At 44.5% G+C, this 13265-nt stretch overlaps 1 protein-coding gene across 1 annotated transcript in view; it reads right to left on the bottom strand.

Annotated features, from left to right (window-relative positions):
• Positions 1 to 4187: 4187 nt before the first annotated feature.
• Positions 4188 to 13265, bottom strand: part of LOC126473694 (replication termination factor 2) — a 64107-nt gene continuing 55029 nt past the window's right edge. The window contains exon 5 of the mRNA XM_050100933.1: positions 4188 to 4486. Within this exon, the coding sequence (XP_049956890.1) occupies positions 4281 to 4486 (206 nt within the window). The 3' untranslated portion in view covers positions 4188 to 4280. The remainder of the gene's footprint in view (positions 4487 to 13265) is intronic.

The raw sequence follows: 13265 nt of genomic DNA, 5'->3' as shown, positions 1-13265 counted from the left end.
AGAACCGCTCGGCCACTCCGGCCAGCAATTTAGATACTGCATGGATGATATTTTTCTGAAAGTCTGATGATATGTCTCCCGACTCAGATTCTACACACAAACTTCAGTAGTCACTTGGTTCACCTACATATACACAAACAGTCTGCAAACCACCAAATGGTACATGGTGTAGGGTGTCTTGTACCACTACTAGTCTTTTCTTTTCCTTGTCCACAGGCAAATGAAGCAAGGAAAAATTGATTGTTTATATGCCTTCATAGAAGCCCTAATTTTATCTTATCTTGCCTTCACAGTCTTTACGCGAAATATATGTTGGCAGCAGTAGAACAGTTCTGCAATCAGCTACAAATGTCAGTTCTCTAAAGGTTCTCAATAGCTTTTCATGAAAAGAATGTCGTCTTCCCTCCAGGGATGTCCATTGGTATTCATGAAGCATCTCCATAATACAAGCGTGTTGATTGAACTTGCCAGTAACAATCTAGCAGCATGTCTCTGATTGCATCAATGTCGTCCTTTAATTCAACCTGGTAGAACACATACACAGTTACCTTTATAGATTGTCTACAATTTCCTAAAATTCCCACAATAATCCGGAGTCAACCATTTGCCTTCACTACACTACTATCGATCTTCATGTGCTCATTCCATTTATATAGTCTTACAACATTATTCCTAGACATTTTATTATTGGGGCTGTGTCAAGCAGTCAGTTCTAAATATTTTTTCTTCCTTCAGGAAACACAGTGTAGCCCTCACTTCACACTTAATGGTCAGAGGAATTTATGTAAAATGGAAAGGAGGAGCAATGTGTACTTCATTCATGTGCAGCCAATCACATTTACCACAGTGCTTTAGGCTCCATAAGAAATTATTGGGAGTATGAACATTCAGAAATTGCAGTAACACGTTAGATTTGGGGCATAAGGTCAACATATTAAGATACATAAATCAACAATGTAGCAAAAGATTGCTACTTACTATAAAGAAGCTGTGTCAAGTTGCAGACAGCCACGATTAAAAGACACTCACATATAGCTTTCGGTCACAGCCTTTGTCAGGAGAGAGAGAGAGAGAGAGAGAGAGAGAGAGAGAGAGAGAGAGAGCACACACACACACACACACACACACACACACACACACACACCTCACACATGCAACTGCCAACTCCAGCACCTCGGGCTACATCACATGGGACGCAAGCAGCAATCTGGAGGGGGTGGGGAAGGGGAAGAGGAATGGGAGGGGATGGTAGTGTACGAGTGCGGAGAGAGACAAACACTGTCTGGTGGAGTATGCAGAGACTAGACTCCAATAGGTGCAATGTCAGGAGGTTGTGGGACAGGGAGGTGGTGGAAAAAGGAACAAAAAATGATAGGAGCAGGAAATGATGGATGGATGGATGCCTTGGCAGAGAGCTGTAAATACAAAGGGTGAACAGGGCATGCAGCTTATTCTTGACTTGACCCCATCCAATTATCATCTATTTGCATCACTGGAACATGCTCTCACTGAGCAATTCATATAAAAAAGTACGAAAATGGCTCGCTGACTGGTTTGTTTCAAAAACAGATCTGTTCTTTTGGTGTGGCATTCATAGCCTGTCGGAAAGGGGGTGAAATGTGTAAACAGCAATGGCGATTATTTTGAATACAATATTGTTTATGAGTTTCAAACAACAGACGTGCAATTATTTATTGCAAACAAATTCCGATTTCATTCTTCTCCACCTGATACAGAAGAGGAGAACGTGTTGTAAGGATATCTCCCATCTGTGCAGTTCAGGAAAGCTGGTGGTGGAGGGAGGATCCAGATGGCTTGGGTAGTGAAGCACCCTTTCTTAACGTGGTGTTCCATCACCCACCCAACCTCCACAACATCCTAGTCTATCTCTATGCCATTCCCAATCCCAACCCCTAGCCACAAAAATCATATCCCTTTGGAAGACCCAGGTGCAAAACCTACCCAATCCACCCCCCAGCATTTCTTATTAAGGTCCTGTCACAGGTTTATCCTACCCCATCAGGGGCCAGGCGACCTGTGAAAGCAGCCATGTCATTCACCAATTCTGCTGCAATCATTGCGCAGCTTTTTATATTGGTATGACTATCAACCAGCAGTACACCAGGATGAACAGCCACTGCCAAATTGTTGCCAAGAGCAAAGTAGACCATCCTGTGGCATGACATGCAGCTGAACACAACATAACTGACTTCAATGGCTGCTTCACTAACCGAGCCATCTGGATCCCCCCCACCCACTACCAGCTTTTCTGAACTAAGCAGGTGGGAGTTATGCTTACAACACATTCTCCACTCCTGTAATTATCCTGGCTTCAACATACGGTGACATACTGTCGCCACAGGCTCCATCAAACAGTTTCTACCCCCTACGTCCTATCATCTCCTCCCCACTCTTGTCTCCCACCCTGTTAATTCACTGCCCTATGCCAATGCATCCACTTGTCTTTCCCCACTCCTCTCATTTTTTGTTCCTTTTTTCCCCACCTCAGTTCCCCACGACCTCTTGACACTGCGCCTGATGGAGTCCACTCCCTGCACACTTCACTTCACCAGACAGCATATGTATCTCTCCCCATCCACACACTACTATCCCTTACCCTTCCCCACCCTCTCCAGAATGCTGCTTGCATCTCAAGTGATGTTGAATTCCGGCCTGAGATGCTGGAGTTGGCGGTCGTGTGTGTGTGTGTGTGTGTGTGTGTGTGTTTTGATCGTGGCTGTCTGCAACATTGTTTGAGATACATAAATCCTTTTTTAATGTACACAAGGAATGTCACAGAGTGAGGTTAGAACAAAAATGGTTGTTTTTACAATTCTCCAGTCATTATTTTTAAGTCATTGCTTATGTCTGATATTACTACTCCAGTTTTGGTTTTCTTAAAGTCTTTTCATGTTGCAACACATTTACTAAAATCAAGGATGTTATACAGTTTCACAACAGTTGGATATTAACTTAGAGGACTCTTTTTAAAATATAGTTGCTTCAAATTACAAGTTTTCAGTTTGAACTCTCTTCACATATTTCAGATCCCACAGCAAGGTCCTCTGACCCTTCCTTGATAAAAATTTGACATTTTCAGATAAAAATGAAATGAACGTATGGCACTGCTAACCGGGAGGCCCCATCCGGGGAAGTTCAGCCGCCAAGTGCAAGTCTTATTTTGGTCGACGCCACATTGGGCGACTTGCGTGCCGGTGATGAGGATGAAATGATGATGAGGACAACGAAATACCCAGCCCACGAGGACAAAATCTCCAACCCGGCCAGGAATCGGACCCAGGCCCACTGCATGGGAGGCAAGCATGTTACCACTCAGCTAATCAGGTGGACAACATTTTCAGAGGATGTCCTGTTTCTCTCTGTAATCAAATATACATTTTGAGACACCTGTGTCCTGTAACCAACTGCAATATAGAATATAACTGCTCTGCATAATAGTCCTCTCTCATTCTGTTAACTAGCTATGTTAGTACTCACGGAAACACCAGAGATCTAAATGCTACTTTTTATGTTGGTTTTCCTATAAGTACCAACAGACAAACATGTTAACTGAGATAGACTGTCCACATTACTGAGTAAATGTAATAAAACTTAGTCACCATTTCGCCTCAACAGCCATCCACATCAACAACATACAACTACTTTAGCATTCAGGCTTTGTTGCGATCTGGGCTCTTGAGCCAAGATTCCCACTCCCTCCAATGCTTAATGTTCCGTAGTTACACACAACAGTGATCACAGAAGTACACACAGATCTTGCAGTTGTAGCAGGCTGTGGTACTGATGGGCCCCCAGGCTCAGGAAGCCCAGGCCTGCAATGCCTGTATCTAGATGTTACTGGTCTGGGATATTTGAGTAGTTGGTATATGTAAAAGTTTCCTTTTATAATGATTAACACATTGTAGAAAATAATTGAAAGTATGTTGTATGGAAACAGTGACTAAAATGGCTAACAGTGGGAAGTCCAGACTGGAATATCAACGATTATGAAAAGGGTAGATTGCGGCATACTGTAAAGATCCTTCTCCAGAAATGAAAGGAAAATACAAACATTCATTCAAGCAGACATCTCATGCCATATGAAAAATAACTCTAGCTGGTCTGGCCAGACTGCAATCAATCCTTTTCATACTTATTGGATTAACTGACAGTTGATTATGGTACCATTAATTTTAAACTGTTTATTGTGTCTTATTTATGTACAAATTTACATAAAATACATTAATGCTGGCTTGTAAAAATTATCAATATCAAGCAAATCAGTTATAAAAGGGGTTGTAAGTAATCCAATGTGCTTTAACTTGCTCATTTGCCTTATGATGAGATGTAAATAGGGATTTGTAGACTTCAGATGCCTTTGGATCCTGTGCCACACTATACGAACTTTTAGTTTTCTTGAAAACTGGATCTTCAATCTGCCCATTACCAGTTCTCTTGAGTGAAACTTTTTCTGAAGGTTTGGTACCTGCAGCAAAATAATTTACATAAACCATATAGATATGTATGGATGACAATGAATAATAATTTAAATACAGAGCACAAGTTGGATATTTCAAGTTTCAAATTAGGGAAGTAAACTATAGCGTTAACCCTTCGGCACTGTTCCCGCTGAGGTTATAAGAGATACAGTACAATACATGGTGCTTCTTGCAATACGGTGCAGAAGTAACCTTTATTGATGGAGTACATACACTGTCTGTACAAAAATTTACGATACTGACTTTATTGCTAGCGTGTAAGCCACATCGGCACAGTAACTATGGTCGAAGCTTGAATTAAGAACTATAAACAACAGACATGCAATCGACCAGCCAGTTTTAAGTACTGGACATGTGGTTGTAATGTGTCAAATTTGTTGCGCCATAAATTCCAAAGGAGCAACATCTCTCATTCAAATGTTCAGAATGTTCTCCACAATGATATGAAGAATAAAAAAAATGAGCATAGCTTGTCCCAAATACATGATTCATAAACAAAAATGACACGTGGATACCTGCCAGACTTTGATTAAAACGGGAAGCATAGAAGTTCTTGCGTGAAAAGACTCAACAAGGGTGATGAGACTGTGTTATCACTACAAACCTGCCACAAAATGACAAGGTGCAGATAGGTCTCTGATGGTTCGCCAAAACTGAAGAAAGTGCGAATGTGATGTGCGAGTTGAACATCCAAAACAAGAACTTTCCTGATAATTTTACATGGTTGTACATACATCTGTGCATTATACTCAACTGGGAGGGAGGGAGGGAGGAAGGGAGGGAAAGAATATACAAGACACCTGACATTAGAAACACCATCTTAACATTTCTCTATTTCTTAATGAACCGGTCTCAAATCTCTTTCAACTGATGACACTGTAGAAACGTAATGAAGTGACTGAAGTGGTCACAATGTGATGACAGCAGTACAACACCAACACATATCTCTGTCACACAACCTGATGCAACTGCAAGTGCTGGTTCCTCCATTGTGCAACAGTGGCATACGATATACAAAGGGGGGGAAAGAAGAACCAAATTTAATGTTATCTGATATGCTCTGAAAAAAACTGTTTTATGTAAATGAAGCAATGGTATGTCCATATCTCTCAGTGAAACTTTTTCTTTCTGAAAAAAAAGAAAAAAAAAAGCAGAGATTTTAGATTTGCATGTAGTTTCTGCCAAACAGTCTTTCTTATTTGATTCTAAGCAAACTATTTAGTACGAAAAACCGACATTTTCATACCCTATCACAGCCTGATAATTTTCTTTATGCTACTGCCCATGGATATTATGATCCTCGGCCATCAAGTAAACTAACATATATATATATATATTTTGAAAAGTTTGCAGTGAAAATGTAGTTGCTAGCCAGTTTTAAGCTAGGTGCAGATTAGGTTATGGATTGCTACATACAAAATGTAGCTAACGTACTAAAATTGTTTATAATATTGGAAGGAGAGCCATCTCTCTTTCCATTCTCATATAAATATGTGATATATATTGGTGGAGGTCATCCACGACAAGTGGTAAAGACGTGCGACATGTGAGGCTATTGCCACCCTGTGGATGGGCCTTGTGTTTATTTTTTTCATATGCTGCCAATACCAGCTAAAGCACTCACTCACACTTGCATTTTCAAGCTGAAAGATGTCTGCATCTGTGAAGAGTTCACCATCCACACCTAACTACCAATGGTGACTGATCTCACTTCAAACCCAGCACCTCAAGCTAAGTCACATCTACCTCGTAAAACTGAACAGTTTTAGAAACCTTAGCTCTATTAATTTTAACTATTATTTACATATGTACCACACTGAATAACTCACTAACAAACTTTTCATAGTGGCAATTTTAATTCAGTAGAATTAGTGCTCACGTTGAGAACTATGTTTGATATTTATAGTACTATGCAGGTGCACCCAGTACTTCCTTCATTTTTCAGTTTTTGGAGATTTAAATAATGTTGAGCCACAATAACCTACTCTCCAGATAGGTCCACGATTGCTGCAACTTAGGCAAAAACATGATTTACGCTGTATTGTTGCTTGTCATATAGCTCCAGTGGGGACACAACTGTTGCATGGATAAGCATTGCATTGCGCTACCTTTATTGTAATGTGTCACATCGCACGTTATTGGTTGTTTGGTTTAAAAGCGGGGGAGGGGGGGGGGGGGTGGAGGGGCCAAATTGGGATGTCATCAGTCCCTTGTTCCCATTAGAACAATTACCCAAAGGGAAGAAGAAGTATGACACAATAACAGGAGAAAGGAAGAACCAGTTAACAGAAAGACAACAAACACTACAATGGACAAAACAGGACAAGAAAACCACAGAGAGATGCAAGAAACAGGGAGAAGAGATTAAAATCAAGAAAGCAGATTACCATGGCTGGCTGACCATCAGAATAAAAAAGGAGAAGCCAGTCACTCTACAACACATTAAAACCTCCACCCTAAAAGCCCCAGGGTGGATGACACAGAGGGACAAAGGACATGCGCTAAAACTCAGATCAAATGATAAAACTCACCCTCATGAATAAAATGTAAAACTAAATCTGCTGTTGAGGTATTGTCACCCAACACCGAAGGTAGGGTGCTGGGAAGGTTAAAATTACCCCGCAGAGCGGCTAAAAGTGGGCAGTCCAGCAAGAGGTGGACGACTGTCATTTAGGAGCCACAGTGACACTGAGGTGGGTCCTCGCGATGGAGGAGGTAACCATGGGTGAGAGACGTAAGGGCAATACAGAGCCAACAAAGGACAACTGATTCCCTGTGAGAAGTCCACAGTGAAGACTTCCACACACTAGCAGTCTCCTTACACACACTCACAGTCTCCTTAATGACACGCAGTTTGTTGTGCATACTGTTATGCCACTCCGTCTCCCAAAGCTAAAAAACCTGGCGGCATAAGACAGAATGCAGGTCAGTTTCAGAGATGACCATCTCCAGGAGCAGTTTCCACATAGCCTCTTTAGCCAGCCTATCAACAAGTTCGTTGCCTGGGATTCCAACATGTCTCGTGGGCCACACAAACACCACTGAACGATTGGACCATTCCACGGCAGAGATGAACTCCTGGATGTTCCCTACCAAGAGATGGCGAGGGTAGCACCGGTTGACAGCTTGTAAGCTGCTCAGGGAGTCAGAACAGAGAAGAAATGACTCACCAGAACAGGAACGGATGTACTGATATGCACTAGATACGGCCACAAGCTCTACAGTGAATACACTGCAACCAGCGGGCAAGGAATGCTGTTCCATATGGCATCTGTGGACATAGTCAAACACAATATTACCATCAGCCACCAAGCCATCGGTGGAAACAACTTCAGAGTCCTGGAACACATCAAGAATTGAGAGGAAGAGAGAGCAGAGTGCAGCGGGGTTGACGGAGTCCTTATGGCCATGCAAAACAGCCAGATGAAGCTTCGGTCGAGGTGTACGCCATGGAGGTGTACGTGAATGGACCTCAATGAGAGGTGGTAAGGAGAAGGACTCCAGTTCAGAGAGAAGAGATTGTACGGGAACCGCAACTGTGAGCCCTGACCTGGGCCGCCGATGAGGGAGATGAATAGCCATGGGTGGGAAAAGGAGACAGTAATTCAGACGCTCAGGAGAACTACGAATGTGAGCAACATAACTGGCGAGCAGCTGTGCATGTGGGATCTGCAATGGAGGTACTCTGGCCTCCATCAGGGCACTGGTCACTGGACTTATTGTAAAAGCTCCCGTCACTAGGCGAATGCCACAGTGGTACACTGAGCTGAGGAAACGCAATGCTTATGGCACTGCTGAACTGTAAACCAGACTCCCATAATCAAGGCAGGATTGAACAAGGGCTCTGGAGAGCTGCAGCAGTGTAGAGCAATCTGCACCCCAGTTGGTGTTGCTCAGGCAGCGGAGAGCATTGAGGTGCTGCCAGCACTCCAGCTTAAGCTGACGAAGGTGAAGTAGCCAAGTCAATCGGGAATCGAAAACCAGTCCCAAGAATAGATGAATCTCCACTACAGTGAGTGGATCGTCATTAAGATAAACTTCAGGTTCCAGATGAATGGTACGATGCCAACAGAAGTGCGCGACACATGACTTCGCTGCTAAAAACTAAAGCCGTGGGCTAGAGCCCATGACTGCGCGTTGTGAATGGCTCCCTGTAGGTGCCGCTCAGCAACACCAGTACTGGAGGAGCAATACGAATGCAGAAGTCATCTGCATACAAAGAAGGGGAGACCGACGGCCCTACATCTGCTGCTAGGCCATTGATGGCCACTAAAAATATACGCTCAATATAGAACCCTGCGGAAAGCCATTATTCTGAATACGGGGGAACTATGAGAAGCACCAACTTGGACATGGAAAGTATGGAGCGACAGGAAGTTTTGAATAAAAATTGGGAGCGGGCCCACGAGACCCCACTCACGCAAAGTGGCTAGGATATGATGTCGCCAGGTCATGTTGTGTGCTTTACGTAGGCCAAAAAAGACAGCAACCAGGCGTTGGCATCTGGAAAAGGCTGTTCGGATGGCAGACTCAAGGGGCACAAGATTATCAGTGGTAGAGTGACCCTGGCAGAAGCCGCCCTAACATGGAGCCAGTAGGCCACATGACTCCAGGACCCAACCCAGGACACACCATACGTTCCAGCATCTTACAGAGAATGTTGGTGAGACTGATGGTCCAATAGCTATCCACATCAAGCGGATATTTACCAGGTTTTAGCACCGGAATGGTGGTGCTCTCCCGTCATTGCGATGGAAAGATGCCATCGCACCAGATCCAGTTGAAGACAATGAGGAGTAGTCAGACAAGAGATGTTTAATCCTCTGACTGTGGATCCGATTCGGCCCAAGAGCTGTGTCGGGGCAATGTGCAAGGGTGCTGAGGAGCTCCCATTCTGTAAATGGAGCATTATACGGTTCACTGTGGCATGCAGTGAATGAGAGGACTTTAATTTCGATCCTCCGTTTGAGGGTGCAAAAGGCTTTGGGGGGTAGTTCTCCAATGCAGAGGCACGAGCATAGTGCTCAGCAAAGTGCTTGGCAATCACATTTGCCTCGGTAGAGAGCACGCCATTGATGTTAACGGCATGGACACCTGTTGGGGTCTGGTACCCAAAAAGACATCTGATCTTTGTCCAGACTTGGGAAGGTGACGCGTGGCACCCAATGGTTGACACGTACCTCTCTCAACACTCCTGTTTCTGTCGTTTTATAAGGAGGCGAACACGAGCACAGAGCCGCTTAAAGGCTATTAGGTGCTCTAGGGAAGGGTGCCGCTCACGTTGCTGTAAAGCTCGCCAACACTAACTGCCTCAGCGACTTCTGGCCACCACCAAGGGACTGTCTTTGGCCGGAGGCCTCCTAGAGAACAAGGGATCATGTTTTCCACTGAAGAAATTATCGTTGCAGTGACCTGCTCAATCACGACATTGAGGGCATCAAGAGGGGGAGATTCAACTGCGACAGCAGAGGTGAAGGCTACCCAGTCTGCTTTGTTTAAAGCCCATCTGGGTAGGTGTCTGTGGGCATGATGCTGGGGGAGTGACAGGAAGATGGGGATGGGGTTACTATAACACAGGTCGTCATGTGCTCCCCACTGGATGGATGAGAGGAGTCCTTGGCTCCAAATTAATAAATCAATTGCCGAATAATTACCATGAGCCACACTGAAATGTGTGGTGGCCCCAGTATTTAAAAGGCAGAGGTTGAGTTGGGACAGTAAATTTTCGACATCTCTGCCACGGCCAGTAAGCAAGGTGCTACACCATAAGGGGTTAATAGGTGTTACCATCACCCAAAACTATGAAAGGTTTAAGGAGTTTATCAACCAGTGCAGCCAATACATTCAGGGGTACCCCACCATCTGGAGGGAGATATACGTTGCAGGCAGTTATTTCCTGCGTCGTCTGTATCCTGACAGCCACAGCTTCAAGAGACGTTTGGAGGGGCACAGGTTCACTACATACCAAGTTCAGAACATAAACGCAAACTTCACCTGACTCTCTATTATATTCGCTATGGTTCTTGTAATATCCCCTGTAGCTGCAAAGGGCAGAGGTCTGCACTGCCGGGAACCAGATTTCCTGGAGGGCAATGCAGAAAGCAGGTGTAAAGCTTAACAGTCGCCATAGCTCAGCCAGGTGGTGGAAAAAACCGCCGCAGTTCCACTGGAGGATGACACCATCGTGAGACTGGGAAGGCATGAAACACTCAATGAGGCAGTCTATGTCTCAGGGTCACCTGCTGCCACCGACTTATTTCCTGAACAGGCTATATCCATTGTGTCTGAGGATCTGGGGAGATGTAGGTCCTCAGTGGACGCCAGAATCTTCACCTCATCCTCAGACACAGTGCTTGTGGGCAGTCGTGGTGTGGGTGCCACCACAATTCCCTTTGTCTTGGGGGTCTTCTTTCTGGATTTCTCTTGCTGATCCTTGGGTTTCTCTGGCTGGGAGGGCTTCATTGATTCAGTCTCCGGAACTGAGGATGATCGTGAAGCCCTACGAACAGCTGCTTTTGGGCACTTCAACCACTGGCGGGTGTCACCTTTCCCAATAGCAGAAACCTGGGAAGGGAATGACCCAAGGGACCCCTTCTTAGTGTGAGGAGCCAAGGAAGACTTACGCTTCTCCGGCTGAGAAGTGGGGGCTGGTGTCCCTGATGGTTCAGGGGACAGTGCTCCCGAGGTAGGTGGTGCAGGAGCAACAGGGAGGGAAATGCCCCCCACCATCAAGGGGGCAGCTGTAGTCTTCCAGCTCTGAGAGACAACTGGAACTCACGGAACTAATGGGGCTACAACTGTCCTTGTAGCGGCAGTATATGAGGTGGTCATAGTCACAGGATACAGGCACTCAAATTTCTTCTTGGCCTCAGTGTAGCTCAGTCAGTCCAGGGTCTTGTACGAGGGCTATTCAGAAAGTAGGGAACATTTCCGTCTGACGCCGCTAAGCACACGCTGACCATGTATATTTTGGTATGTGTGTGCTCGGCAGCTCAGTCCACATCCATCCATGACAGCGGTAACATCTCTGCATGTCTGGTTTTTTTTTATATTCGAATCTGAAATGTGTGCTGCAATCGAAAATACCGCCAGTTGTGAGGTGCAATATGTGATATGGTTTTTGTTGGCAAAAAACCTAAAACTTATAGAAATTTATCGTGAACTGTGTGAAATGTACGGAAACAACGTAATGAGTGCATGTTCCATCAGGAAATGGTGCATTCAGTTTAAAAATGGCTGAACCAATGTTCATGATGAAGAGAAGAGCGGACGCCAGAGCATTGTGACTGACTACCTTGTCACTAAAGTGGATGAAACGATTCGTTAAAACCGTTGCTTCACAATAACGGAGCTTTCGCTTTCTTTTCCACAAGTTTCAGTGATTTTGTTGTTTGAAATTGCCACTCAAGAGCTAGGCTACCACAAATTTTGTGCACAATGGGTGCCCAAAATGCTTACAGAGCATCATAAAGAACAGCAAATGGGGGCAACTTGGACAGTTCTGAAGGCCTACCACAAACATGGTAATACATTACTGGATCAAACCATAACTGGTGACAAGACTTGGGTGAAACACATGAATTGTGAGATAGAATTACAGTCCATGGAGTGGGGGCACACAATGTCCCCCCAAAAACCAAGAAAATGTCTGCAAACCTTGTAAGCAAGGAAGCTGATGCCAACAATGTTTTAGGCTGGGCAAGGTGAGATTCCTATAGATTTTCTTGAACGTAGAGCAACCATAAATTCTGCCTGGTACTGTCAAACTTTACACAGCCTTAGAAGAGCAGTTTTAACTAAATGCCGAGGAAAGCTGACATCCAAAATTTTGTTTTTGCACGACAATGCCCGATCTCACACGGCAAACCGCACTAAAGAACTCCTCAATTCATTAAAATGGGAAATTTTCCCTGATCTGCCCTACAGCCCCGATCTTGCACCAAGCAACTTCCACTTGTTTCCCAAGATGAAGAACTGGCTTGTAACGCAGCGCTTTGATGACGACGCGGAACTCCAGGCAGGCATGACTCACTGGCTGAAGTCTTAGGCAGCAGAATTTTACAACAAAGATCTTTCAAAGCTTGTCCACCACTTTGATAACTGCCGCAATTTGTTTGGTGACTATATGGAAAAGCAGAATGTCAGTCACTCTTTCAGATGTATATAATAAAATGTATTTCTTGTACTTCGTTTTTTTTTTTTTTTAAATGCCAAAACGTTCCCTACTTTCTGAATAGCCCTCGTATTCCACGATTTTCCTTTCTCACTGTAAAATCCTGCAGTCTGGTGAGCAATAGGAATGATGCTCTCTGCAGTTGAAACAGATGGGAGGCGGGGCACACGGAGAATTGGGATGGGATGGACATCCACAATCTCAACATGGGATGCTGGAAGTACAATGGGAAGACATATGGCCGAACTTCCAGCACTTAAAGCACCGCACTGGGGGAGGGATAAATGGTTTGGCATCAAAGTGGTAGACCATCACCTTGACCTTCTGGGATAATGTGTCACCCTCAAAGGCCAAGATGAAGGCTCCAGTGGCAGCCTCCCACGGACACGCTGTACGAAATGACCTCCTCGTCGCTCTAAGTTCGTGCGCTGCTCATCACCACACTTCAAAAGAAGGTGCCTATGGAATATAATACCCTGGACCATATTTAAGCTCTTATGAGGTGTGATAGTAACAGAAACATCCCCAGCTTGTCATAAGTGAGTAATGCCTGTGACTGTGCAGAGAATGCATTTTTATCAAGACTGACCCTG

The sequence above is a fragment of the Schistocerca serialis genome, chromosome 4 (genome assembly GCF_023864345.2).
Source record: "Schistocerca serialis cubense isolate TAMUIC-IGC-003099 chromosome 4, iqSchSeri2.2, whole genome shotgun sequence".
Taxonomy (NCBI): Eukaryota; Metazoa; Arthropoda; class Insecta; order Orthoptera; family Acrididae; genus Schistocerca; species Schistocerca serialis.
This window is presented reverse-complemented; position numbering and strand designations above follow the sequence as displayed.